The 26589-nt window shown below is 52.1% G+C and overlaps 8 protein-coding genes across 8 annotated transcripts; 4 read left to right on the top strand and 4 right to left on the bottom strand.

Moving 5' to 3' along the window:
• Window positions 1-1748: 1748 nt before the first annotated feature.
• Window positions 1749-2596, bottom strand: MRS44_014126 (uncharacterized protein; the record flags this gene model as incomplete). Its single annotated transcript, XM_046277948.2, has 2 exons — window positions 1749-2229; window positions 2277-2596. The coding sequence occupies 2 exons, from the start codon at window positions 2594-2596 to the stop codon at window positions 1749-1751; spliced, it is 801 nt and encodes a 266-aa protein (XP_046124148.2).
• Window positions 2597-4028: 1432 nt separating this feature from the next.
• MRS44_014125 (uncharacterized protein) lies at window positions 4029-5606 on the bottom strand (the record flags this gene model as incomplete). The annotated part of the gene is made up of 2 exons (XM_065618280.1): window positions 4029-4405; window positions 4538-5606. 2 exons carry the CDS (start codon window positions 5604-5606, stop codon window positions 4029-4031), a joined length of 1446 nt encoding a protein of 481 aa, XP_065474352.1.
• A 2266-nt stretch (window positions 5607-7872) lies between these two features.
• Window positions 7873-14257, bottom strand: MRS44_014124 (uncharacterized protein; the record flags this gene model as incomplete). Its single annotated transcript, XM_065618279.1, has 8 exons — window positions 7873-9933; window positions 10009-10311; window positions 10367-10472; window positions 10538-10786; window positions 10865-11494; window positions 11564-13251; window positions 13314-14079; window positions 14145-14257. The coding sequence occupies 8 exons, from the start codon at window positions 14255-14257 to the stop codon at window positions 7873-7875; spliced, it is 5916 nt and encodes a 1971-aa protein (XP_065474351.1).
• Window positions 14258-14880: 623 nt separating this feature from the next.
• MRS44_014123 (uncharacterized protein) lies at window positions 14881-16033 on the bottom strand (the record flags this gene model as incomplete). Its single annotated transcript, XM_046272432.2, has 2 exons — window positions 14881-15367; window positions 15429-16033. 2 exons carry the CDS (start codon window positions 16031-16033, stop codon window positions 14881-14883), a joined length of 1092 nt encoding a protein of 363 aa, XP_046124145.1.
• A 1568-nt stretch (window positions 16034-17601) lies between these two features.
• On the top strand, window positions 17602-19033 carry MRS44_014122 (uncharacterized protein; the record flags this gene model as incomplete). Its single annotated transcript, XM_046280412.2, has 2 exons — window positions 17602-18389; window positions 18445-19033. The coding sequence occupies 2 exons, from the start codon at window positions 17602-17604 to the stop codon at window positions 19031-19033; spliced, it is 1377 nt and encodes a 458-aa protein (XP_046124144.2).
• A 372-nt stretch (window positions 19034-19405) lies between these two features.
• On the top strand, window positions 19406-20456 carry MRS44_014121 (uncharacterized protein; the record flags this gene model as incomplete). Its single annotated transcript, XM_046273237.2, has 4 exons — window positions 19406-19880; window positions 19936-19953; window positions 20004-20120; window positions 20170-20456. The coding sequence occupies 4 exons, from the start codon at window positions 19406-19408 to the stop codon at window positions 20454-20456; spliced, it is 897 nt and encodes a 298-aa protein (XP_046124143.2).
• A 1562-nt stretch (window positions 20457-22018) lies between these two features.
• MRS44_014120 (uncharacterized protein) lies at window positions 22019-23787 on the top strand (the record flags this gene model as incomplete). The annotated part of the gene is made up of 4 exons (XM_046279805.2): window positions 22019-22344; window positions 22398-22602; window positions 22655-22845; window positions 22902-23787. 4 exons carry the CDS (start codon window positions 22019-22021, stop codon window positions 23785-23787), a joined length of 1608 nt encoding a protein of 535 aa, XP_046124142.1.
• Window positions 23788-25066: 1279 nt separating this feature from the next.
• On the top strand, window positions 25067-26441 carry MRS44_014119 (uncharacterized protein; the record flags this gene model as incomplete). The annotated part of the gene is made up of 7 exons (XM_046283070.2): window positions 25067-25271; window positions 25318-25337; window positions 25391-25427; window positions 25489-25556; window positions 25616-25974; window positions 26030-26125; window positions 26180-26441. 7 exons carry the CDS (start codon window positions 25067-25069, stop codon window positions 26439-26441), a joined length of 1047 nt encoding a protein of 348 aa, XP_046124141.1.
• Window positions 26442-26589: the final 148 nt, after the last annotated feature.

Here is a 26589-nt window from a genome sequence, read left to right as displayed (position 1 = left end):
CCTGAAGCAGTACCAGGACTAATGAATCCTGATGGTGACCCACAACTACGAGAGTGGATACAGGAGTTACAAGGGAGGGAACTGAGCGACTTTCCCGATCCCCTCGATTCCCTCGATCTCCTCGGACCCCCCGAACCCCTCAAACCCGTCGGCCCCTGGGACGGTTTCCAACCAGCCTCTCCCGGTTCCCGACCGCCCTCTGTAGCATCTTCCTATGGCAGCATCGCCAGCGGCGTATCACATCCGCCGAGAGCAGGAAACAAACGGAAGAAGAGAGTCGAAATCACATGAAGCGATTTCGACGGCTTTGGCCGGGGTGGTGATGAATCCAGGGCTCGGAAGCGGGCGCGGAAGGAAGAGCCAGATGCCAAAAAATTTGCCTGTCTCTTCTACAAACGCTACCCGCGAGAGTTCAAAGAATCCCGAACATGCGCAGGCCCCGGATGGACAAGCGCTCACCGAGTCAAGTAAGTCTAAGCAATAGAGTCGACAAGCACAGCTGCAAAGGTACTGATAATCCATTTCTTCCACGGAGCATATCCTCCGCAGACACATGTATTCAGGGTTTCAATGTCATCGATGTTACGATGAGTTTGCGACCGAGACTGCATTATACAACCATCAACGGGCGGATAACCCGTGTGAGAAGAATCCAGTTTTGAACAAGATTGACGTCCAACAAGAGAAGCAACTGAGAAGTCGAATGATGTATCGAAAGTCTTTGAATAATGAAGAGAAATGGAATGCGGTGTACAAAATTATCTTTCCAGACGCCGAAGTAGTTCCAAGTCCTTGTACGCAATCTCTACCTAATTTTCAACCCCAGATGTTGAGAGCCAACTCATACTTACCTTGTTCTAGATTACGAGCCGCCCAACCCGGCTATTATCGAAACCTTCTCATGAACCGGTTGCCGACCCTAGTGAGGATGGAAGTGAGCAACAGCATGACCCTAACACCTCTACTCTTGAGGATTGAAATCTGTGTTACAACTGCGTTGAAAGAGTGCCTTCCACTGATGGATGATTATAAGAAGGAGTAGAGCAAACAGGCCGAGAACCAAGTGGCACCCAACTTCCCCGCCTGAACCATGGCGGACAAGACAGGTATTTGATAGAACTATACCTGCGGATTAAAAGAGCCGATACCTTGAATACATCTATATTGTTTGTTTCATTCGAGTTGTACAATGCTTGCTCTCCAGCCAAGAATGGGACTCAGCCTTGATATCTCGTGTACGGAACGGACGAAGCCAAACTGCTCATTATCTAAGACACCATCGATGCTTTTTATCCTCCATTTTCATCTATTCGACCGCGTAGTGGGTTGAGATGCGCACCTATCAGCGGAGGTCGCATGTATGACGTCGTATTGAATTCTGTCGCTTCCGCGGATGATTGCTCCTTCAAGGATACGACCAGGTTGCCCACCTGCAGGTCCAACATTCGATTCTTGAAACCCGATAACTGAAAATTATTCGTATTTAGCCATAATTTCTCCCAGTCTCAATTTGCAAGGCGATCGTGTCATCATGAATGAAAGGATCGCATGATGTTGACGGTGCTTCGGCCCGAGATAGGATGCTCGGTCCATGATAACCCGAAGTTCACGTCACACAAGAATCAAAAGATGCGTATCGAGTAGAATCATCAAGGTTCATGTCATTAAAATCTGCTATAGACTTGCGCCGGGCCTGTAATAAAATGCGCCAAACTTGGGTACCGACACCTTTTTGAACCAAAACACATCTACCGGCAGGTGTAACCTCCGTCGATGACGATATCAGCACCGGTGGTGTAAGTGCTGGCGTCGCTGACCAGGTAGACGTAGGCGCCCTTGAGCTCCTTGGCATCTCCGTTGCGGCCCATGGGGATCATGCTCCTCCACAGCTCCTGCGTCTTCGCGTCGATAAAGTCGGACAGGCCAGTGTCGATGTAGCCGGGAGAGATGCTGTTGACGCGGGCAAAGTCGCGCCACTCGTTGGCGAGGGACTTGGCCATGTGGATGCAGCCGGCCTTGGCCACGTTGTACGACGTCTGCTCCTGGGGGAAGTTGGCGATGTGGCCAGACATGGAGGCAGTGATGACGAAGGAGCCGTGGCCCTGCTCCCTGAAGCGGGCGCCGACAGCCTTGGCGCAGTAGGCGGTGCCGTTAAGGTCGACCTGGATAACGTGGTCCCAATCCGCGGCGGAGCTGTCAATGACACCGGCGTCGGCGGTGGCACCGGCGCTGTAATTGTTAGCGATGGAGGAGAGACATGTGAACAATGGACTCACTTGGCGATAAAGGCGTCAATCTTGCCAAAGTCGGCAACAACCTGGTTCACAAACTTCTCGACGTCGTCGTAGTTTGTGGTGTTGAGGTGGTAGGCCTGAGCCTTGACGCCGTAGTCAGAGACGAGCTCCTGGACGTTCTTCTCGGCGCCCTCCTTGCGGGAGGAGTAGGTGATGGCGACGTCGGCGCCCATCTCGGCGCAGCCGCGGGCAGCCTCAATGCCCATGCCGCGGGGTCCGGACGCACCAGTGACGACGACGACCTTGCCCTTGAGGCTGAAGAGGTCAGTGAGACGGGAGGCTTGGGGGATTTGCTGGACCATTGTGACGGGTGTTGGAAGTGAATTGGCTTTCGAGAAGAATGTGAGATCGACAGAGGGGTAGAATGGAGGGGAAAAGAACAGAGGAATCGATCGCCAGGAGCAAAAAGACTATTTGTAGTCCCTGGCGCGGGCCGTTCGAGCCTGAGTGCAGCAAGAAAGCAAGCAAGCAACCACCCCAAACACCGGGTCCAGTGATGTCATGACACCCAAGGTCCAATAGCGATGACATGGCTGATAACCCATCCAACCAATGTCCATGCCAAGCCAGCCATTGATTGAACAGTTCTGCGAGCGGCCGATGGAAGCGACCCACGCCGGATGGAGAATTCCTCTGTTTCCGCGAAAAAGGCTCGACGGGTTCAGGGATACGCATGGTAAAGACGCATCCTGCAAGCCCCCTCCTGTACCGCGCAAGCAGCATGATACAAGAGGCGTCGTGCCGTTGCCGACGACGCCAGGTGGAACGCATGAACCCATGTCGGCTCACACCGAACGACAGGGGGTACAAGAACTGTTTGCCTGCTCTGTCAGGCCTTCCTTTTAATCCAATTGGCACTGGCGACGAACGAACGAACACGTACAAGACTGCTGAGGGCGGGGAGAGTTGCATCGGGTTCTTACACACGCTCGGTTGCGGCTTTTCTGTCCCCGTCCCGTCACACACACACACACTCTTCCCTTCCCATGCAAATTCACTGTTTATCACTCATTCTTCCCATCCAAAACTGCCATTTTCACCGCCCGCCGCAACCCCACCTTGTTGGATAAATCCAGCGTCATCCTCTCGTCTCGCCCGTATCCTTGCTAAGAACCCCCGCAAAACCGCCGGGTTCACCGCCCGCCTGTTGGTTGGGTTAATCCGGAAAGGTGACCCGTCTGGCTTAGCTCAAGTCGACGTGTCAACATGAGGTGAGGGGGACAAAGAAATGCTGACGGCCTCAGATGCTGTGCATGGGCGGCCGCTAATTGTCAAGATATGCTTTGTTCGCGCCGTGCTAGGCTGTGAGTAATGCTTATCGGTGCATGATAAATCCCATGTCGGTCCGGCAAGGAGCGTTTTCGCGTTTGAACGCGCTCATCATTGCTGTTTGTGTTTGTTTGAGGTCTTATCGATTGCATCGCGACTCGACCAACATCCAGATTAGATCATCAACTTCTCACCCAACCCAAGGTTTGGTAGCATTTGATAACTCTGAGTCCTAGTTTAGTCATTTCTCAACTATCTCTTTGTCATTTAAAGTACAGGGTATAGTAATATTCTCGTAACCTTAGCCAAGTGACAGAACCCTATCTTGACGTCGCGAAAGGGTGTGAGAGATGTGGTGTTGGTGAGACTCATGTTGCATTGAAACCAAGGCTAATGAACAAATAAGCACCTTGGGCCAACTGCAGTTATTCTTTCGTAGCCATTGTCTAGGCAGCCTGTTCCCGCTTAGATCAAGTATCGGAAATCCCTCTTCATGCGCAGAGCCTCGTCTGGGTTGTCCATAACCTCCACAGCAGCCGTCTGTGCAGCCACATCGCGTCTCGTCTCCCAAGCTGACTCGCCAGCGTCGAGCTTCTTGTTCAAGTCAACCAAGATCATGCGGAAGATCCAGCAGCCGACAATGGTGACGCCAAACATGGACAGAACAATGCCGTAGCTCTTGCGGAAGCCGTTCTCGGGAAGAGCCCACACGTACGAGCCAGCCACGTTGCCCAGCTGACTGAAGGCGTTGATCATGGCGATGGCCACGGCTCGCTTGGCCGGAGGTCGGGGGGAATGAGGAACTGATCCACGAATAAAAGACGATGAAGCCGGCGTATGAGCTGGCTTGCAGGAAAAGAGCAACGTAACGAGCAGCCACGTTGAGGGTGGACATGCTGATAACGAAACCTACAATGCCGACGCAAATAGGTCCCACGATGTGCCAGAACTAGTCGAGTTGTTAGCTTGTTTACACGACAGGATTGTTGCGGTATCAACCTTTTCCTCTGTCCTGTCAGAGTGCCAGGCATTTATCAGGGAGATAATGCAGGAGAATACCCAAGGAGGGGAGCTCATGAGCAAAGTAGGGACGTATTCGAAACCAAGAGTTCCTGTCAGGGTGGGGAAGAAGGCGTTGAAAGAGAGACCGACGACATATGCCGTAAAGGTGAGCATCATGATGTAGATCTTGACATCCTTGATAGCCAGGTTGAATCCGTAAAAGATACCCTCCTCAGAAGAGTCGGTATCGGCTTCTCCAACGTCCTCAATCATGCGGAGCTGTGCAACCTGTCGCTCCTCCTCGGTGAAGCCTCGAGAGTTATGGGGAAGGTCGGGGAGAATAATAGCTGCAGAGAGGGCAACAGCCATGGTGATAGCTCCTTCAATCCAGAACAGCCAACGCCAAGCCGCATGACCCAGTACTCCTTGCATGTTGGACAAGACTCCAGCTCCGATGAGGGCCGAGAAGGCGTTGGAGATGAGGTTACCGCAGAACAGAATGGCATTGCGGGTAGTCAGCTCCCGACGAGTGTACCACTTGGAAAGGATCAGAAGAGCACCGGGAAGGAACGCGGCCTCGACAAATCCAAGGAAAAATCGAATGAGAACCATGCCGGTAAAGTTGTGGACGACTCCGGAGAGGGTCGAGACGAGACCCCAGAGAAGCATGGCACAGGAGATGTACAGCGACGGCCGGCTAATGCGATTGATGAACATGTTGGAAGGAACCTGCATGAGAATGTATCCAACATAGAGAATGCTCAAACATGTTGCGTATTGTGTGTCGTCGAGCTTCAAGTCGTCCTGGAGACCCTTGAGTCGTGCCGCCGCGATGTTGTTGCGGTCCAGGTAGTTCATGATATAAATCAGAACGAAGAGACTGCATCTCGCATCCAGCTTTCGCTTCAACTTCTTCTCAACCTGCTGTCTGTGGATCGAGTCCATCGCGAGGGCGCCAGTCGGAATCGCCTCCTCGGCGTTGGACTCGAGGCTGGACTTGCCGTCCACATGCTCGTCGTGGGGCTTCAACGTGTCGGCCATCGTGACTTTGTGACCTGTAATGGATTGATGCTGAATGTTCAAGTGTCGTCGGTGTCGGGTTATTCAAACATGCCGCACAAGCAAATCGCAGACACGCTGATGGCTGGAGAGCTGGTTTAATACATGATATCCGCTGACAGGAAACGCGATTCATTTATCCTGAACCCTTTTCCGAAGCCGACGCGACGGGGCAAAAATCAAGGCCCGTCCCCCATGGTTACATCACCAAGCAGACGTTGAGCTGCCCCAAAAACTGCCCCAAAACGTGGAGAATGGGGATGTTAGCCGCCACTCTAGTGCTTCATGAGCCCACAATCATTGGTCTAGAAGAGCCGATAATTCTGCCGAAGCAACCTCTGTGAAAAATTCAAACGTCACTCGACGGCAAATGGCTGGGAGCGGCACCAGATGGTAACCTCCGCAGTGGAGGAGGCCGAAGATCCTCTCCAAATGAGACAGGTGCTCTGTTGGAGACGATGCGGAGACTCCGCAAAGTGATAGAGTCCGTGCGACCCTGGGGCACGCAGAACAGGCCCGAATACTCTCCAATTGCCGGGCCCAGGCGGGCCAGATTTCCTGTTGGAGAACGTCAACTGACTCGCGACGATTAGGCAGTAGCTTTTCGAAACCCCTCAAGTCCAAGCGGTGAGATAATGATTGGAGAGGATATGGGGATCGCTAGGAACCCCGGTTTCCTCAACAGAACTTGAAACAGATTAGATTCTGACAGTTTGTTGTAACCTTGACGTCGTAGACCGCCGGCGATAACAGTAATCCCCGTGGAATGCGCGGATTCCAGACCAATCCAAGCGGAGAAATAAACGTTCGATTATATATCTTCAAGAGAGATTAACGTTAGATGCTGGGGTCGACGCGTGACACCCTCGGATACTTAGCCGAGGGGATATAGACCCTGAGAGTCCGCCTGGAGACGACGTTGCATCCCTCAGGTGGGCCAGCTGCCAGTTTTTTGTTGTTACATTTCAGAGCTTCCGTGCATATAAGAGCAAGGAATCCCCCTTACGCGTATTGGGAGCTACTACTTGACTGCCCTCGCCGAAAGGCTGCCTTTTTGGGCAGAATGAGTAGTCCTTAGAGGTTCTGATAGGTTCTAATATCAGGATGATAGCTTAGGTTATTTCCCCGGACTTGTGGCTACTCTTATAGAAATAAGACTAGAGCTCCCGAGCTGGATTATCCAACTGCCGCCAAACTTCACGGCAGTCCTCGTTAGGTCTAATGGAGTATGTCGTGCATGTTGCGGCGCTTCTTGAGGCTCTCGACGCCAGCGTCACTAGTGGCCGTGGGAGACCGGAAACCGGGCCAGAGACGGACAGAAGCCACCCAGAACCTACGGAGAACGCAAGCTGCCCCATTTCCAGGGATGCATTCTCTTCTTGGAGTCTGCGCCGCTAGGTCGAGGCGGGGCTGTGTATTAAGCTTATACGGATATGGCTTCAGGATGGGACATGCCCTGTACACTTGTTCGGGCTCGGGAGGATCCGTTTTCCGTACGGAAATTTGTAATCGTCCTAAGTTCTGGCCTTGACCCTGTTGTGACCAAGAATATCGGGCTCCATGAACTACCCTCCCTCCTTATCTAATAACATACTTCCGCAAGGCAAATCCATCTGGCTGCCCTCCTAGCTTCATCTGATTTTCAACAAGCAACTTAGGAAACCGCCCATCCGCCACATCATTGGCAAACGCTTCTCTAAGCGTGATGTAGCTCTCGCTTCAGCCAGATCAAACTCCCCGAAACACGAGCGGCACCTTCGCTCCAACCAGTCGGGATAGCTTGTCCCGAACCCTTGGATTTGTACCTCGACCTGCCCCACATGTCGTACTACGTAGTTAATCACGGAATTACCTGCCAAAGTTGTCGGTTGCTAGGCAGCCTTTTCCATTCAACCCAGCCGTCATGGTTTTCTAGAAGATTTCTTCTTTTCCACTTGAACAATCCATGCCATGATGGTCACATGGCCGCCGTTTGCAGTGGATCAATAGTAAGCCAAGGCACCTTGGTACTCCTGGATGAATAGGGGGAGAAGTGAGAGGCGCAATTTCTTTGACGATGTCAACAGTAACTCTAGAAAGAATAAGTGTGTTATGTCTCCAACCCATGTCGACTTATACACACTTTGAACCCTTGCTTAAAGGGCCTTTCCTCAACTTTTTCTGCTTGCTAGGATAGGACACATGGCATTGGCTGTCTATAGAGATCCAAAATACTTCCAACAATCTTGGAATGGTCTACTGACTACTGTCAGTAGAGTCTAACTGTAGATGGCATAGGACTAATAGGGTCGAAAATCTCTCCGTGCATAATGCCTGAGATGTAACATTCTCCGATCAGGCGATAAGCACCGGCTCTCTCCTCGCTTCTGCGGATCACAAAAGGGACCACGCCGCCGGCAAAGATTAATATTTCATCCCCTGCCTCGGATGTAGGGGGAACTATCCCGAATCGCTGATCGAAGGTAACGGCAAACTTCCAGCCTGCCTGGCTGCCCTCGAGCAAAGACTTGTAAGTGCTGCTCTTGGCGACCAAGCTCTCGTACTGAGCCTTGGGTAACTGGGCACAAGACCTCTTCTCGTCCTTTTCTAGTAGAATTCGGAAAGCCTTGTAGGACTCGTAAACACTGAGGGCATCTACCGCAACAACCGCAGGGTGTTGGGACTCTGCTATGGGTACCACCCACTTGAGATTTTTGCGATCCGCATCCGAGTAGCTGTTTCCAGAAGAGTCAACCAGCCGGTCAATCTCATCAAAATACTGGGCCCAGCATGATGGCCGATTCTCAGCCTTGCTGGTCTCCTTGACACAGTCTATGTGGTATCCCCTCACGGCCAGTGATTCACGGTTGACTTGAGCTATGTCCACCTCAGTCGTGCCACAAGCATTGAAGACAACCCCGCAACTGCGAGAGTCATAGAGTCCTGGGAGCTTGGGCACTGTCCAGTCTGGGACCCATGACGGAAACCGATGTGGCTGGGAACCTAGTCCTGCGCGATACAGTAGCTTCATGCCCATCCCCTCCGCCACAAGGGAGCGTGCGAAACTACACACCACATCTTGGAGAGGAGCTTGATAGTCCGGTCTGAAACCAGGTAGGTCACCGTCACAGGCGATCCCGAGTAGCGCAAAGAACCGGTCGCGGGTAAGCGTTGACCTGACGTTGCGAAATGTCTCAAGCAATAGAAGAATAGACCACCGCACTTGACGCGCCTCCCACACACGCAGTTTGCTGAGGGTATTAAAGGGTCTCCACGCACGATGGACTGCAGCAGGAAGTTGCAAGTTCTGCTTGAGATGACAAACGCTGTCGTAGAGATGGTCCCAGTCGACAATGTACTTGCCGCAAATAAACTTGACCACAGGAGACGCCACGGCCTCTTGAACAATCCAGACGCGAGTAAACCATGGATCCTCGAAAAGTTTGGTGATTAGATAGCTTGTGTGCTCATCCTCCGGGGGCATACCCCGTTCTCGCCAACTGCGAGGCGGGCGTGGCAGATCGTCTGGCCATTCTGATGACTCGGTCTCGCAGAGCGTGTGTGCTCTGACCTGCATGAGCATCTCCAGGGCAAATTCGCTGATTGGGCCTTGATTGAGTACTGCTAGGGTGCTCGATGCTCGTTGGAATATGCGTGGCAAGAGCTGAATCTGAGTGGCTTTCTCGATGGCATCACTCTGATCGATGCAAATTGCATCTACCCAGATCAAAACGGGGTCTTGGACATTACGCAGCCTCTTGAAGACACCATAAAGCGACGCGGTGATAGGAATGAACCCTTCTGGTGTGGTGATCTTGTGCTTTGATACGTCGGCATCTCCCCACACGTATGAGGCGGCATGGAATGACTGGGCCGCTCTAAAAGGGAGCGAATAGATGATGCCTCGCAAGCCTTCATGGTTCTCACCCGGCGATAGTCTGAGCAAACGTATCTCACCATCGCGGAGTGGAGGATAGTAGAAGAGGGCTTTTTCTGGCAAATGACTGTCGTTGATGTGAGTCGATTGGGCGCCAAAGCTTGTTCTTGATCCTTCATAAGCGGTATTGGCGATGAAGGGGAGGATCTTGGGTTCTGATTGGTTCAGGGATGAGAGTACTAGGCTGGATCCAGGCCTTGAGTTCGTCTCCTTCTGAGGTTTGATGACTGCTTTGATGACTGGGCCTGCCTGAACTCCCATCTGGGCTGAAAGGATGAGTCTCCAAGGATCAGCAAAGAGTTGATATGAGGGCTGACTATAGATATTGCTGATTCTGACCAAGACCATGACGTCTTTGACCTTGTTGGCGTCTCGGATGTGGTACTTCTCGGCCTAACAGGTGCGAGTCAATGATCATCCTCATCAGCCTTGACACTAGAGGCACAGGCAAAGGTGCGTGCGACTTACTCTGTCAACCTGAGCTGACTTCCATGAGAACGGAGCATCGATATCACCCGCCGATATAGCAAGCTCAATATGATAGGTCGGGTAGGAGGAGCGCCAACGACTGGCTTCCTGAATACCGTTCGCTACCAGAAAGTCTGTCATCTTGGCCGACAACTTGACGCCAGCTAGTGTAAAGGGAGAGCTGTCACCAAAGTCTCCCGACGATCTGGAACACCAGCGTCCATTCCGGGGTTGCAGGGGGCTTGTCCAGTGCTGTGATACAAAGTAGTCCCTCTGAAACATCGTGTCCAGTAACTGTGATACCTGGGGAGTTTAGCTAGTATCTACCGATGAACCGTTCCCTCGGGAGTGAGCTTACCAGAACCTGACCTAGGTATTCCATGTCTTCATCATCCTTAACTATCTCCTCGTCAATGTCTTTCAGCTCCTTGTAGTCTAGGACAGTCACTCTAACTGGGAGCTGCCTGCGACGAATTGAGCGCTTCTTGTCTTCATCTTGGGCCTTCCCTGCTTTGTATTCATAACGGACCCCGCTTGGATCTGTGGACGCTCGATGAAACTCAGTCTCAGGAGCATTTGGCGCTCAGCGGAGATGAATATGTAAAGGCGGCCATCTATAAAGGAACAGGACGCAAGTGCACGCCTCGACAAACCACTGGTTGTTGTGTGCGCGGCTCGTAGAGTGTAGGTCTGAGTTATGTCGGTCACAATACAGACCCTGACGCCCTGCATTTGTTTGGCCAAGGACTCCCGGTTTGCTCTCAACGACGGAATAAGTCTATAAGAACAAATTAGACACATATTCAACATCCAAGGCAGCGTCCACTATCCATCCAAAAGAATACTTGATACGTACGCGGTGATGTGTGCTGCTCGGTCCCGGAAATAGCTCGTATGTGGCGCGGAGAACCTGACTGGACCTTTGGGGACCCTGGCTATCTTGACACGTTTGGATAATTTTCGTGCCTGGAGACCAAGGGCATTGAACAAGGCGTCTAGCTTTGCTGCTTGCATTGGTTTGAACGTGAGCAGAGGCACGCGACAGAGAAAACTCTCTCTGAGGTGTGGCTGGTCAGCAATGAACCAGTCCTCATCGTTCGCTGACCTCAGCACAGTGGGCGAGGGAATCTCTACATCGGAGATGGTCAGAATAGGGAAGATTGCCCTAGACTTCAGCGATCTGATTGCAATAGCGGCCTTTCCACTCATGGCAGGGAGGGCTTCACTGATGGCCATGATGATGTCGGCAAGTTCTTGCGCCGTCGTTGAAATGTTGATCTTTTCGGCCTTTTGAACAAGTTGATAAATCGTGAGCTTTCTGGTTGCCAAAAGCGACTGGAGGAAATGTTGACTTCCGGGGTACTGGCTTTTCAAATCAATATCCCGTTCGATACAGTAGTCGATATTCGTCCAATGCCAGTCAGGCCTGTCATTTTCCGACGATGGAGACTCGACGTAAATGAACTCGCCAGCTTTGAAGAATTCGCTATAATTCTTATTTCAGCACAAATATACCATGAGCGACGAATTGAACAGAACCACCCTCATAACTTACTCAATAGACTGCTCATTGTCGTCGTACAGACCTTGAAGACGCCGATAAACGTGAGCAACGATTTCAAAACCAGGACAACACTGTTCTCTCAAGGACCTCAAGGCTGTCAAATATAGTTCAACGCATATTTCGACCCTCACGCCAAGCAGACTCAACCTGTGGTGCAGTGTTTTGCCCCCCGAGTTCCTGAGAGGAAGTGTGGGGACCAGGGTATCCCCCAGGAACACATCCAGCCCTGGGACGAATGTTTCCTTCAACGCAACCCGGCCTCTTGATGTGTTGACAGGTATGTTTCTAATATCCTGGGTCAGGCGGTTGTTCATGACCTTCTGTGCCCGTGAGGCTGATGTGCCACACTCGAGCCAGACGGCGTAGTCACGCCAGTTGTCATTGAGAACTTCAACAACGTCCTCGATCTTGCACTCGTGCAAGATGCAGCTGAACTCTTCCGAAAGCCGAAAGCTGAGCATGTTGCGAAAATCCTCATCGCACAAGGAGGAGATGAACCCCTCCCTATAGATCTCGCACGGCGAGGTTCTAGCCTCGATCTTTACCAGCCGGGGGATGGCTGAAACCTTGAGTTTAGACGTAAGGAAATGTTCCCATTGGCGGCTAGATTGAGGAGCTGGGTCTTGTACAGTTAGGTAGTCCGAGTGGATGATCGAAATACTCCCTTGGAGAGCTTCAAACAGTCGTCCGAGAGTAGTTCCAATGTCCTTCCCTGCTTGGTTCATCAAGTAGAGCTCAGATCCTTTGACGCGCCTTTTGTCAGATGTAGCAAACCACAAATCAACATCAATTGCCCAAGAAACCTTGGCAAGAAGCCTGGCATGAGCAACAAGATGAGCGGTGCTCCAGCTTTCCGGCCGGAAGAGAGGTGAAGCATGCTGCTCACAAATGTAGCGGCAGAGTTGATCTGTCCCAATCGGTCTGAGACCAAGTCTCTGGCATAGCTCTCTCCGATCTTCATCCTGGGCTGCCAGAGCATCGACAATAGGCAACGCTTCGTGTGCGGGAAGTTCGCCTGGCTTGATTTCCCCTGACATGAGCACTGGTTTTGGGTCATGGCAAGTCGAGACCCATTCACCGCTGGCAAGAGGTATGATTGGGAGATGCATCAGCTCATTTCGCAGGCTGACGGTTTGTGATACTCGCAACAGGGCCTTGGCCAGGTCTGTGTGCCAGCCATGTGGCCTGTGATGCCATGTCGGGCTCCTTGATATCATTGTGCGTAGGTCATCCAGAAATTCGCGGTCAGATAAGGGGCGCAACCCTAGGGATTCAATTACTCGGAGGGTTGCGGCTAGTGGATAATGGTCTGATAGATAACGGCCTTCTGTTGCGGAATGGAGGGTAAATGGAGTCCGGTCCTTTTGATAGATGAACTCGGGGCGGTTCACACACACCAATTCTGATGGCCTGGCTAGGTCATTAGAGAACGATTCCAGCATCTTGTGAGCTTTGACTGTCTCCAGGATTTTTGTGAACGCTGGCTCAAAGAACCCAGATGATTCACGAGTAGACGGAAGAAAGACAGGCCAGAGATATCGGAAACCGTTCGCTCGAAGTTGCGCTATAGCTGCAACGAAGGCATCAGCGACGGAATCTCGGAGAGCTTGATTCCATCTTGAAGAAGTATCGACCTGTAACCGGCTGGCTGTGAGGATAAAGCTGCCATTGAGTAAGAACTGATGGTCTGTCAGAGGTTCGTTGCACCGACATGTAATACTACTTGGAGTCAGGGCCATACCTTCATGCCAGGCACATCGCCCACGGGCAGTCCAGAGTAAACCTTTCCTTGACTTGGTTGGTCCTCTGCTGTCGGTGTTGGAAATACCAAAAGCAGTTCAGAGGTGGGTTCGTTCGGTCGTCTCGGGTCCAGCGGCATGTTTCCTACACGATGTTTTGATACAAAGAAGCTCGTTTCCGCATCTCCAACTTTGAGCGTAGTCATCATGCCTTTGTCGACCCGACGTATTTTCAGGTTAGACTTGGTGCCGTTGTCCGTCACAACCCTGATGTGAACGTGCCGAAGTCGTCGCAAAAATAAGAGCTGGGCCGGATCAAAGTGGAGTAGCATGTCCACCAGTTCGTCTTCAGGATACTCCGGGGATAATTCGAGAAGGAAGGAAGTATAGCCCTTGAGCGGCTCCGGGAACTCTGCCCACTCTGGAGCGACAACCCCGAACCTCTGGCTCTTGTCGAACCTGAAGCTGTATGGGCCTGAAGAGATCCATACTCTACTGGCGACCCGGAACGCACTTTTGAAACCTATCCCCTTCTCTCCGGTATACCTGTAGGACTGGTTCTGGCCCAACTTGGTGCTGTGGCGGATGGCGCAGATGGCTTCGACGTTTTCCGGTTGGAAACCTCGCTCATTGCAATCCACACGCAGACGACCCGGCCTATAGGTGAGCATTACCGTTGGTGTCTTGGAAGAGTAGTGATTATCGTCTGCATTCTGCAACAGTTCTTGGATGAAATGCGTTGAAGAGTCGTACAGCTCGTTGCATAAACTAGGTTGGGGGGGTCAGTGGCCGATTTCTGTCTTCCTGGGACAGAGAAGCGGAGGTGAGCTCACATCTCGAGAGCAGAGTCGATAAGGTTAGCGAGCTTTTCATGTCCGTCGAGGCTGTATTCTTGTCGGATACGCTCGATCTGAGCTCTAGCATCTTCCACCGAAATAGCTGCCATGGTTAGCCTTGGGGTGAACGAGGGTGACTTCGGCTGGCTGGACAGACATATATCACGAAGTTGGAGAGCACCTTGCCTCTTTTCATAAATGCCTCGTGTCTCCAGAGCCGATAGCACTGCCTCGTTTGGACCGCTCAGCCGACAGCCTGGGCGTTCTTGGACACCCGTGATTGGGTCGTGCTCACTCAGCGTGAGGCAGTAATGCAGTGCGCATGCTGCAAGGCAAAACCTGTAGCTGCAGGCAAAGCCTCGAATTCACTAAGGCCATAAAAGCGGCCATCCTGAATGACTAAAACCTCGCTCAAGTTTCCTCAGGATCCATATCACGCGACTTGGAATCCTACCTTAATCGCCGGTATTACTTCTGCCGCGACCATCGTTATTTACTAGGGAGCTATGTAGTACTTCAGCTTCCCTGTCATGTTAGAGATGCAGATGAGTTTCAAAGTCATTAGGAATAGAGGAAATACATCAAGTCCCCGCAAAAGGAGTTTGAGGTCAAAAGTTTTGTTCTATGTGAGTTTTATATACAAGACCTAGCTGACTGTTCTGCATCCACTTCCTTCCCAGTTGCCACAGCTGACTGCTCAACTCTGACAACCCATACCACAGCTTACAGCCGCTTAAATGTCATCCTCAAGAGGGCTGTCACCCTGAGCGCTTCCAATGCGGCTCTCAAAGAAGAAGCGAAGTCTCTCAACCAGACCGCGGTCGGCCATGAAGCGGGCAAACTCGGCAGGGTTGGTGGCAGTTTCGTTCCACAGGCTGGGGAATCCCTCGGGGGCAGGAATATCGTGACGGACAGACCACAGACCAGAGTTCTGCTGGTACTCGGGGCTCAGGAGGAAGTTGTGCAGCAGCTTGGCTCCCTCGGGATGGGGCGCATCCTTGAGAATGGCGGCGGTCTGGGGCCAGGAGACGTACTTGCCCTTGGTAGGCACAGAGAAAGAGATGGGGTCAGAGTTTTGGAAGCTGCCGGAGGCACCAAAGTAGGCGGCAGAGGTGCTGTTGTCGTCGCTGATGAGAGTCAGGGGCGTCTGAGTTCCACGGACCCAGCGAGGCTTCTGTGCGAGCAGGCGATCAAACCAAGAAACGCCATACTGTTGCATTCTACGGAAAACACCAAATTAGTACCTTCCGTCATTGTGTCATCAGACTGGGTAGAGCTTACATGATATAGAAGGCCCACAGAACGGCGTCATCGTCGTTGGGGTAGGTCAACACCAGCTTCTCCTTGAACTCGGGTCGCAGCCAGTCCTCGAACTCGACGGGGGACTTGATGCCGGGAAGCTTCTTGGTGTTCCAGGCGCCCGACCAGAAGAAGACGTAGACACCATACCAGGCGGCCGTGTCGTCCTTGAAGGAGTGCTCAATCTCCTCAAAGCCGACGGGGGCGTAGTTGAGGAGCGCACCCTCTTGAGCCCAGCGAGGGTAGTCGTGGAGGGTTTGGAGGATGACGCTGTCGACGTAGACAGCATCCTTGCCGGCGGCGAGCTGCTGGTCGAGGAAGCCGTCGTGGTACTTGGACAGGTCGACGGTGACATTGAGAGTGATGCCGGGGAATCGCTTCTCGAATGCCGCCTTCAAGCCATCTTGTTGGTTCTTCTCATCACCTCCATGCCAGAGGGTGACGGTGTCACCCTCCTTGAGGGCGGCCTTGTAGATCTCGTCCAGGCTGCGAGTCTCATACTCGGGAGCAGCCTTGAAGCCGAGGACCTGATCGTAGGCCACAGCTTGAGAAGCCAGGAAGGCAAGAGGGAGGAATTGGCGAAGCATTGTTGTGGATGTGAATGCGAAGCTGTGTCTTGGTGATGAGATGAGGGATGAGGAAGAGATGCGACCTACATGATATATAGTTCATCTCAAGACAAGCTTATCCACAAGGTAGCATGGCCTCAAGCAGGAACAGGAACACCAGCCCCACCGCCACGTCTCCAATTGACAAATGGCTCGTCCAGCATGTCTTACCAAGCCACCTGACTTCCGTCATCGAGGCTCATTATCTCGCCTGCTATAGCAGAGATAATTCCGAACTGCCGAGGCCTGTCTCAGCCCCAAGATCGGCCAAGACGGCAAGGAAGCGGATATACCACGAGATCAGCCCCATTCTTGGGGAGATCTGAGGGTGGTGATTGGGTGATGTGGTGTGAGAAGTTGAGTGTTTATGCTGGGCCTTGTCATAACCGCGCGCGACGATATTAATCATCAGGGTCGGCGTCGGCGCGGGATGGGAGACTGTGCGCCCATTCATCTTACGAGAAAACCAGTCAGCCTTGGCCCAATCAAGATTAAACGACATAGTAGGGAGTGGTACGGCGTAGCGAATGGGGTCATTTGAAGGAAAAGCACGACCCGTGTTGGAAAAAGTTTAAATTTTTTCTTGTTTGTCGTCAGTTTGAGCACTACTACGTAGTCGTAGTATGTCGATTGCCTCGTTCTCGTATGCACCCTTGTCTCATCCTGGGAGGTCCTGATTAAGGGATAAACATTTATGCCTGTTCAGTTCTTATTGGGATCTTCAACGAGGTGAAATAGCTGTCTTGGCTCTTTGTTCAGTGTCAACCTGCATTGCTCCATCTCCAAACTTGACCGTATTTGATCGTTTGACATCCATTATCCTCTACAGCTACTCGTGACCTGCGCAGGTTCAGCACCCTGTTCTAAATTTTAGGTGAGTCGTGCACGCATCTCGGCCTAATTCACACCAACGGTTCATCGTGTACTTACTCCTTCACCTTTATAGAGAGCTACTTTGTGACTCAGTACCAACATGTTGTTCCTGCATGTCTTGGTGACAGCTCTGGATCAATGCCCTGACTGCGGTTGAACAAAATCATGCGCAGGTGCAAATGCGCGAAAGACGGCGACAATGCGATTACAGGGATCCAATGCCAGGATAGGCACCTTTAGTCTCTAACACGCATTCCCACCTGCACTGGCAATTGACGCTACCAGTCCAACTGGCGATGGCTTCATTTTCAAACCCCCACAAAAAAACCTTCCACCCAGCCCTACAAAAACATACCCTCGCTTAAGCGCAAAATATGCCCTGTTCAAGGCTGAAAATGAGGTGGCAGCTGCAGGTGAGAAAGCTTGCGAATGCCTCGACGTAAGATGGCGCTTTTTGGGGCATATCCATTCACAGGCGACGCAGGCGCTGACCTAAGCGTTTTGGGGGCTACGCGTGTCCTGTCGTCGCATGCAGGCGCCCAATCGTTAAATCGAGGCCGCGACGTCTGCCTGGAGCAGGCTACATACAAACTCTCAACTTCTCCTCTTTTTGATCCTTCTCCGAGCCATCGCATCGCTTTCGCCGTCGTTTTCTCCATCGCATCATTGTCGCCATGGCCGAGAAGCGTCGAGACTCCATCGCCGACGATTGGCTGGAGGTCGAGAGCGCTGCCTCCGTCTTGTCGCTTCCGGATGACGATGACCATGACCTGTACCACCACTCGCGACCAGCATCTCCTCTCCTCCCCCCGCAAGCGCATCATTCCCCAGGGTCTTATACGCCCCAAGTCGAGCTAGCTGTCGAGAAACCCACTCCCGAGAGCCCGCGCCAGCCATCAGAACGATCGCCGACACCCCACAATGAAGCTACCGAAGCCAAACGGTCGGCTTCAATTGAAGAGACGTCCCTGGATGACGACACCTTCTCTGCAAACCCCATCGACTGCCACAAATCTTGTTGCACAGCGATAACATCGCTCGACGATGTCGCAAAGCTCGCTCGCGAACTTGCAGGCACTCGAGTTTCAACTCTATCGCTCCTACAATCCACATGCAAGGGCATCTTGACACAGGCCAAGGATCTGGAGACCATGCTAGGTGCTTACGCCAAGCACTGGGTTGCTCAAGGCTCCAACGTCGACGCCGACGACATGCCTCTCAGCGCAAGTGTCTGGGACTGGATTTCCAACCTCAGAGATGAGCTCCTCCGTGCTCAAGGCGAAATGCAGCACCTCAAGCCCAAGCCCACGGAAGAGTCGACAGACTCGACAGACAGCATCCTCCCAACCCCCTTGGAGGCGAAGGACATCCCTCTCAACACCAACATGGCACTGGCTTCTTGTCTAGAAAAATTGGAGGACATGCAAAACACCCTTGCAGACTTCTTGCCGATTTTCAAAGTGTGAGTCTTCATCCCTGCTACTAGAGGCCATACAGTAATGTTAATGACTCGATAGTGACTTTGACGAATTCCGTACTAAATGGATGAATTTCCCACTCAAGGAAACCGACAAGGAGCTTCAGCCTCCTCAGTCACCCAGGTCGTCTCGACGACAACCGCCCCATCCTGCTGTTTGTCGCATCCGCCGAGCTCTGTACGATTTGAAGGATCACATTCAGATGATTGTCGTGTTTCTCTCTCAGCTCTGCCATTCACACCCAACACCAGGCATCATTGACCCTACAGTCACGCGGTCACTGGTAGATCTTTCCGAGGCCATCACCACAATTCTCACGAACCATGGCTCAGAATGGATCGAGTCAGATACCAGATCGACTCCCCAGGGACTCATCTCATACACACAGTTCCTAGAACTTGATCCAGACGTTCTCCATGACATCAACGGTCACTTGGACAATTTTAAAGAGGAGCTCGATATTGAGAAGAGCGAACGGGTCGCATCCTTGTATACTCCCGAGATGATCCACAACCACCAGGTCTTCCTCCTGCTTGAGGGTGGACAACTCAACGAGCTGCGGGGCGTGATCGAGCTTCTGTGGTCCATCTTGATCAAGGATACTCAGACTGACGGGAATTGGATTTGAATTAAAAGGAACAGGAGTATGATACCAACGGATTTGAAATGATGGATATGGGCGGATGTTGGTCTTTGAGCAGATTCCCAGATTCGTCGCAGGTCACTACGGGCTAGCCACCCACTTTCGGGCTTTTATTGAGTACCTTGCCCAGATTTTCTGAGTTAGAAATTCAATACTTTATGGAATTATTCACTATCTTGTGTGTTTGACAGTTCAGTCACTGCCTGATCTCGTCCCCTTCTGGTCGAGTGCCTGGAGTGTGGCTGGTGGGGTGTGGCTGAAAGCTCTACTCAGCCACAGACGCGTCGCCTCACGTCGCGTACCATCAAGGTTTGGGAGCTGTCAACTCTATCCCTCAACCAGCAACCCACGAATAAGATGCCGCCTCGGAAAAGAAGTGCGCCTAGCTCCGGCGCTGATGACGAGGCCGTGCCGAAAAGACGATCTCTTCGTCAGGCAGCATCAAAAGGCCGCCAGCAGCCCGACGAGCCAGCCCGTGAGGAACCAACTCCCCCCAAGAAGACAACAGTCAGAGTAGAGGAGAAGAAGCAACCCAAGAAGCCCAAGGTAGCCCCCAAGAGCCGAACTACAACCAAAGTTGATGCGCCAAAGACGAAGAAGAAGTCTCAAGAAGAAGATGCACCTAAAAAGGAAGCTCAGAATAGTCCTCGTGCCGCGTCTGAGGACTCTGATGTGGACTCGATCCCAGCGATCAATCCTGAAGCTCCCAGACATGACGGCCAGTGGTACTGGCTCCTGAAGGCTGAACCAGAGACGCGCATCGTGAATGGCATCGACGTCAAGTTCTCCATAGACGACCTTCGAGACAAGGATGAGCCTGAAGGATGGGATGGTAGGTCTTCAGTCTTCAACTTCAAAGAACATCGCCGTGGCTTACACGATTACAGGCATCAGAAACTACGCAGGTTTGTCTGAATTACAGCAACTTCTAACTCAACAGTGCTGACCCCCACAGCTCGCAACAACATGAGAAACATGAACGTTGGTGATCTAGCCTTTTTCTATGCAAGCAACTGCAAAGAGCCCGGCATCATGGGCACCATGGAGATTGTCAAGGAGTTTTCTGAAGACAGTAAGCAGCTCAACACGTTTTCCAAAGCCTATCTAACACTCCGCCTTAGAATCCGCACGGCAACCAGGCGCACCTTACTACGATCCCAAGTCGACCAAGGAGAAGCCCATCTGGGATCTCGTGCATGTCGAGTTCCGAAAGAAGTTTGCCGTTCCGATTCATCTCAAGGAGCTTCGCGAGCTTGGAAAGCCTGGTGGGCCTTTGGAGGCGATGCAGCTCATCAAGCAGTCGAGACTCAGCGTGACCAAGGTCAGTGCTGATGAGTGGAACACGCTCTGCGAGCTTGCCGACAAGAAGGCATCTGAGGCTGGGCTAGAACATCAGGGACCTAAATAGGGGCGTAGATGGGTTGGAGTTCGTCACACTTGTTGTTTTGTTAGCTGGTTGTTGTGGTCGTCACTGCCCACCTTAATCTCTGTAGAAGACTAGAAGCACTCGTAATGGCATACGATTCAGACTTGCCGCATTGCCGACAAAGTTCGGCAAAGGAAGAAAGGATGTCAGACATCGCCAACATCATCTTCCAACGTGATGCCTTGTTTCCGGGCAGGGGGTCTCCAACTTGAATGTCTGATGCCGTGAACAATTTTCCTCCCCCTAGCCGAAGCTAGCTCCATGTGATGAGCACCCTGCGAGTGCTTCGTCTTGCCTGTTTGGGACTGCCCTCCCTTGGAGAGTTTGAGCCCATTCCCGTCTTGGATAAAGTGCGGGATTGCCACGAGTGCTTGGCGGCTCTGTGAGCTGAGGATACGCGCCGCAACGACCATGGAGATGGGTTCAGCTATTGATTGATTCCCCAGAATAAAAACAAGATGCTTACTTCTCCGCCCCCAGATACTTGGGGACCCCATAATCTGGTATGCTTTGCCTTTGCCGACGTGCCCCGAAGTTGGGCTCTAAATCTGGAGCCGAGTGTCAACCCAGAGCAACGTAACAGAGACGCGTGCGTAATGTTTATCAGTAGTTAATAGTGGCACCACTATGTAGGAAAACAAGGAATAAAAAAGACAGATTAGCAGAGTTCAGACTTGTTCTTTTGCTATCCTATACAACCAGACATTCCATCAACCGTGAAAATGCTTGACCGTGAACCACTCCCCTGGGCTCATCTGATACCCTACACCGCAGAAACACGCAGATTCTACGCCGCAAACGGTTCTTCCTTCGGCGAACCGTTCCCCACTTCCGATTTGCTCATGGCACATGCCGAACCTTGGACCCGTTACCGCCCTCCTCTCGACCTGTCTTGGGCTAGCGTCGTGTTGGAAATGTTCATGTCATCATGGCCCTGTTACTGGGCGTTGGCTGGGCACGGGCAACATTAGGCACTGTTTTCCCGTTCTGGCTTATCAACGGCCTAGAGTTGTGTGTGTGTATCGCCTGATGGCCAAGTGTTTGAGCCAAGAGTCAGCTCGGCTCACTTGTTCGACTCTTTTCTTGGAGAAGATGATCCAGAACTTGACTCCTTACCTCCAATTCGCAACTTCACCGAGCCTAGTCGGCCCGCTTTACTATTCGGTTAGGCGAGACCCCGCAAACGACTCCGCATCTTGGATGTTGGTGATGCTAAGAACTCAGTGGGTCTGGAATAGGCAATCGCAAGCACCCAGGGAACATGGGTTATTCTTAATTTCCCAGACTTTTTCCGTTTGAAGGGACGTCACACGACGATCAAAGGGCGGAATCTGGGGTCCCCAGATGTCAATAGTCGGGGGCATTTGGGGGCGTTGGCTACCGAGTCAAGATACGAGTCATTCGCCCCCCCGGGGTTGGGAGAAAACGTTGCTATAATAACTCGTTTCCACCTCGTTTTTTCGTATTCTTTTCTATTCCCCAGATCATTACCCACTCTTGTCGATCAATCTTTCCTCGCAAGATCTTGACAATTACTTGCCATCATGGCGGATACCAGAGACAAGTCTCTCGGCGAGGAGAAGATCGAAGCTCAGCAGGTTGAAGCTGCTCAGGATGCGCAGCTCGGCCATCTTGCTGATCAAGAGGATCACGAAACTGGCATCTGGAATTCCTTTGTCAAGTACCCTTGGGCTTCAGCCTGGTGCATCTATGCCTGTTGGTGCATCATCCTTGTCAGTTTCGATCTCCAGGCCGCTGGCAGTGTCATCGGTATCCCTCAATTCCGCAAGGACTTTGGCTTCAAGTTTGGTGATGACTATGTGATCCCGGCTGAGTGGCAGTCCGCCTTCAGCGGTGCTCCCGTTGCTACGTATGTATTTACTGATCGAATGGTCTGTTCTGTCACTAACACTTGTTGCCCAGGGCCGTCATCTCTTCGCTCATCTCGGCCGAACTCGCAGACTGGGTTGGTCGAAAGAACGTCCTCGCCGGTGCCCTCGTCATCTCGTTCATCGCCGTTACTGTCGAGTTTATTGCTACAACGAACCTGGTCTTTTTCATCGGAAAGCTGATCAACGGTTTCATGATTGGTGCTGTTGCCACCACCATGATCAGCTACATCGGAGAGGTAGGGCGACTCCGGATATTTCTAGTTGAATAACTCAACTGACACCCCACAGGTCACCCCTCTGGCTCTACGTGGAGTCTTCACTTGCTGTGTTGGTGTGGCCTATGGTATTGGCCCTCTGGTCGCCTTTATCGTCATCAACTACACTGGAGACGTCGAGACACGCTGGGCTTACCGAACTGTGTTCTGCTGCCAGTTTGGTTTCGCCGGCGTTGCTACTCTTCTACTCCCTTTCATGCCTGAGTAAGCCCGTCAACCGATAAAAAAACCGTTGAGCCTTTTTAACAAACTACTCCTAGGTCGCCATGGTGGCTCATCTCCAAGGGAAAGCGGGATCGCGCCATTCGAAGTCTTCGCAAGCTTGGCCACGACGGCGAAGCCGGCCACAAGAAGCTCGCTCTCATTGAGCTCACACTCGATCAAGTTCGAAAGGAGACCGAGGGCGTCACCTACATGGAATGCCTGCGAAAGTCAAACCTGCGCCGCACCATCATCAGCATCATGCCTCTGTGCATTCAGGCCTTCTCCGGTATCGCCTTTGTGGCTGGATACTTCACCTACTATCTCCAGCTTGCGGGCTACTCGACTACGAAGAGCTACCAGATTCAGATCGCTCAGCCCGTGCTTTCCATCGTCGGCAACCTCATGGCCGCTGCCATGGTTGACAAGGTCGGTCGACGTGCTCTCACCTTTTGGGGTCTGGTGGTTCTCACCATCTTCCTCCTCATCACTGGTGGTCTCGGTCTGGGCTCTTCGCAGCCCGCCATCACTGGAACGGTTGCCTTTATTCTCATCTACAGCTGGTGGTACAACGTTTCGATCGGATCGACAGCCTTCTCCCTGCTCTGCGAAGTTTCCACCTCCCGTCTTCGCGTCAAGACTATCGCCATTGGTTACGCCGTGCAAAACTGCATCAACGTCATGTGGCAGTTTGTCATCCCCTTCATGTTCAACCCCGACCAGGGAAACCTCGGCGCCAAGGTTGCTTTCATCTTTGGTGGTCTTTGCCTGTTCTCGCTCGCCTATCTCTGGTACTACCAGCCCGAGACTGCTGGACGATCATACCAGGAGCTTGATGAGATGTTTGCCAAGGGTATCCCCGCGAGGCAGTTCAAGTCGTACAAGACCGAGGCTGAGATCCAAAACGAGGCTGCTGCTCAGGGACTGGACAAGGAACAGATGTAGAGGATGGATTATGTTTTGAAGCGGAAGCGCCTCGGGGCCTATGACGGGTGAAAGGCCCATGGTATGATAGTTTTACAGAGGCCACCAATAATACTTATTCACCGGCCACAACATCCCGTGCATATTTCCATGTGTCGCCTATATCCTACGTGTGTGGCGTGTTGTGGGCAACTGCCCTGTAAGGCGAACTGGCATCCAGGCTTGAGAGAATCACGGCAGGGCTTGCCGTTCAACGTCGTTGTGAAAGAAGCCAGGAACATCATTCTAAAGTTCGGCCACTGAGTAGCATCCTCCTGCTCCTCATCTCTTAATTGGCGGTATTATCCTCAAGACAACCTCCGCTTAGCTCATTCTTACGCGCCTACGTTAGCTTCCCTGGTACCTTGACAACTCCCAAATCGATCGAGATAATTGGGCAACATCGTTCCTCGATCAACTCACCCAGCCTGTTGTTAGAGAGAGCTCGGGGCACCTGCCATTGGCGCCACGACTAGGGACTTTGTGTCAGCTCAGGTGTCTCGATCAGAGAACTGACCTGACGCGAGTCAAAACCGAAATGTGACTTGCAAATCGCATTTGATCCCTTGCTTCCCGGCATGTGCCTAACCGTTCCGTGTCGATCCTTGATACCTAACGCATTCCTTGTAGGTCCCAATCTCTTGGGTCTATCTCACAACGAACATGCGACATGCAGATGCTGGATACAACCCATCAGCCCTATTACCTCGGCCTCCCCGGAAATCTCCATCTCATTTCATCGTGGCTCTCCCCGTCATCTCGGGGTAACACCCCAGCGCCCGCACAATGTCGATCAGATCGGGCTAGGGTCGCAGCCCCTGGGACTAGACCACGCCACGACATTCCCGTCCCTGTTTTTCGTCAGTACCGTTGGCCAGCCGGCAGTTGTGGCCCCAATAGCGTCACCATCTGGCTTTGTGGCCGCCTCAACCCTTCTGGTGCTTGGTGATGCTGTCGAACCTTGTTGTGAGTCTAACCGAGAACAGGCACGGCAACCAGGCTCTTAGCTGTTTGCGTTTCGTATTGCGTGTGTTCCAGTCCCCCATGTTTTCGTCCTGCGCATCTCAGCCCTGATTGTTCTCTTAATACCGGTCCTCCCACAGGGCATTTCATCTCCCGCGTTCTTTCTTTTGGCGGCTGTGACGTGCCCAAGCTAACAACCTGGATTATCGCTTACTATGAGGATTTACTGCATTTCTCTCGAGTCTTCCAGAATTTGGAACTAATCCTGTTCCTGAAGTGAGGAACGGGCCCACCTGTCATGGATCCAGACGGTCACCAAGGATCGGGCCTCCCCCTGCCTATACCTCACCCTTCGACCTCCGGGGGTTTGTTCTCTCACACAGAAGGGCCGAGCAAAGAGCTCTTTTGGACTTCGGTTCTGATGCCCATATTCTGCATACCAATTGTGATCTTGCGCCTTTGGACGAGCAAGAGGGTCGTTCACAAGTGGCATGTCGACGACAGTGAGTGAACATCATCCATCATGGTCCTGTTGCTGACAGCCCGCAGCTCTCATTATTCTTGCCACGGTATGAAAATATCTGAATGGTCTCTGCCGAGTTTAACTAACATTCCTGGACAGATCTTTGCCGTGTTGTTTTCAGTAGACTCCGCCTTGAGTACGTTGCCAAGCACCTTTCCATGTTGGTGGTCAACAGCTAATCAGAATGTCACGTCTAGATGCTCGTCTTGGCTCTGGGGATCACATCTGGAATATCGACCCAAAGTCGTTGGAAATACTCCTCAAGGTGAGTTGCCACGTAGACTTGCACCGGCCTGACTAACTCATATTTTGCTGGGGATGCAGAGCACGAAATGGGGCGGCTTGCCGGCCTACAACATTGCAACAGTCTTCATCAAGGCTTCGGTCTTGACATTTTATCTACGCTTCACCGTCGACGTCTACTTCAAGATGTGCTCATATGCTGTCCTGTTCATCGTTGTGGCCAACGCCATAGTGAATATTGTGGGATCTGCCATCCTTGAATGCACGGCTCCTGGGCAACCTGCCTGTCAACAGACAATCATCATTCAGATTGTCAGTGCAGCTGTGAACTCTGCAACTGATGCGGTCATCCTCCTTCTCCCGTTCTGGCTCCTTCGCCCCATGAAGGTCCCTTTGAGCCGTAAAATTGGGATTGCTGTCGTGCTGATGGCAGGAGGCTTGTGAGGATCACCTATGAGGTACCTATGTACGAGTCGTAACTAATTTGGATTGCAGTGTCTTCTTTGTAAGCATCTTCCGCTTGGTATCAACCATACAACTAGATGACAACCTGGACGTAACTTATCGAGGGGGAAACAGCTTGAAATGGAGGTACGGTATATGGAAACTCAACCAACTGCTCAGCGAGTCCTAATCAGGATACAGCGTCATTGAAACCTGGTCAGGGATTATATGCGCCTGCATGCCCTATGCAAAGCCTCTGATCAATCGATACTTCCCGCACTCATGGGCTGCAACGAAACACGATAGTAGTGGATCCGAGAGACGATTGGCTACTATCAACATGGAAGAGGGAGCCAACAACGAACAGCCTGAGAATAAGGGTGTTGTGGTCGAAGCGAGGAAAGCGTCCAGTAGCAGGACTGGATCTGTATGTGTTCCGAGAGATGCCATCATCCCAACATAGGCATGGAATGTTGAAAATAAAGGGGTTTATCTTATCTTTACGTTTGGCCAAGTCCTATCCTTTGATTAAAGCTCCGTCGTCCTTCCGTCGGCCCCTGTTAACGGTCCCAGTCCGTAAACCCGCTTTTAATATTCCGCCATTGAGGAAT

Source organism: Fusarium solani, assembly GCF_023522795.1.
Source record: "Fusarium solani strain SB1 chromosome Unknown bctg00000010, whole genome shotgun sequence".
Taxonomy (NCBI): domain Eukaryota; kingdom Fungi; phylum Ascomycota; class Sordariomycetes; order Hypocreales; family Nectriaceae; genus Fusarium; species Fusarium solani.
The sequence above is the reverse complement of the archived record's forward strand: the minus strand, read 5'-3'. Positions and strand labels throughout refer to the sequence as shown.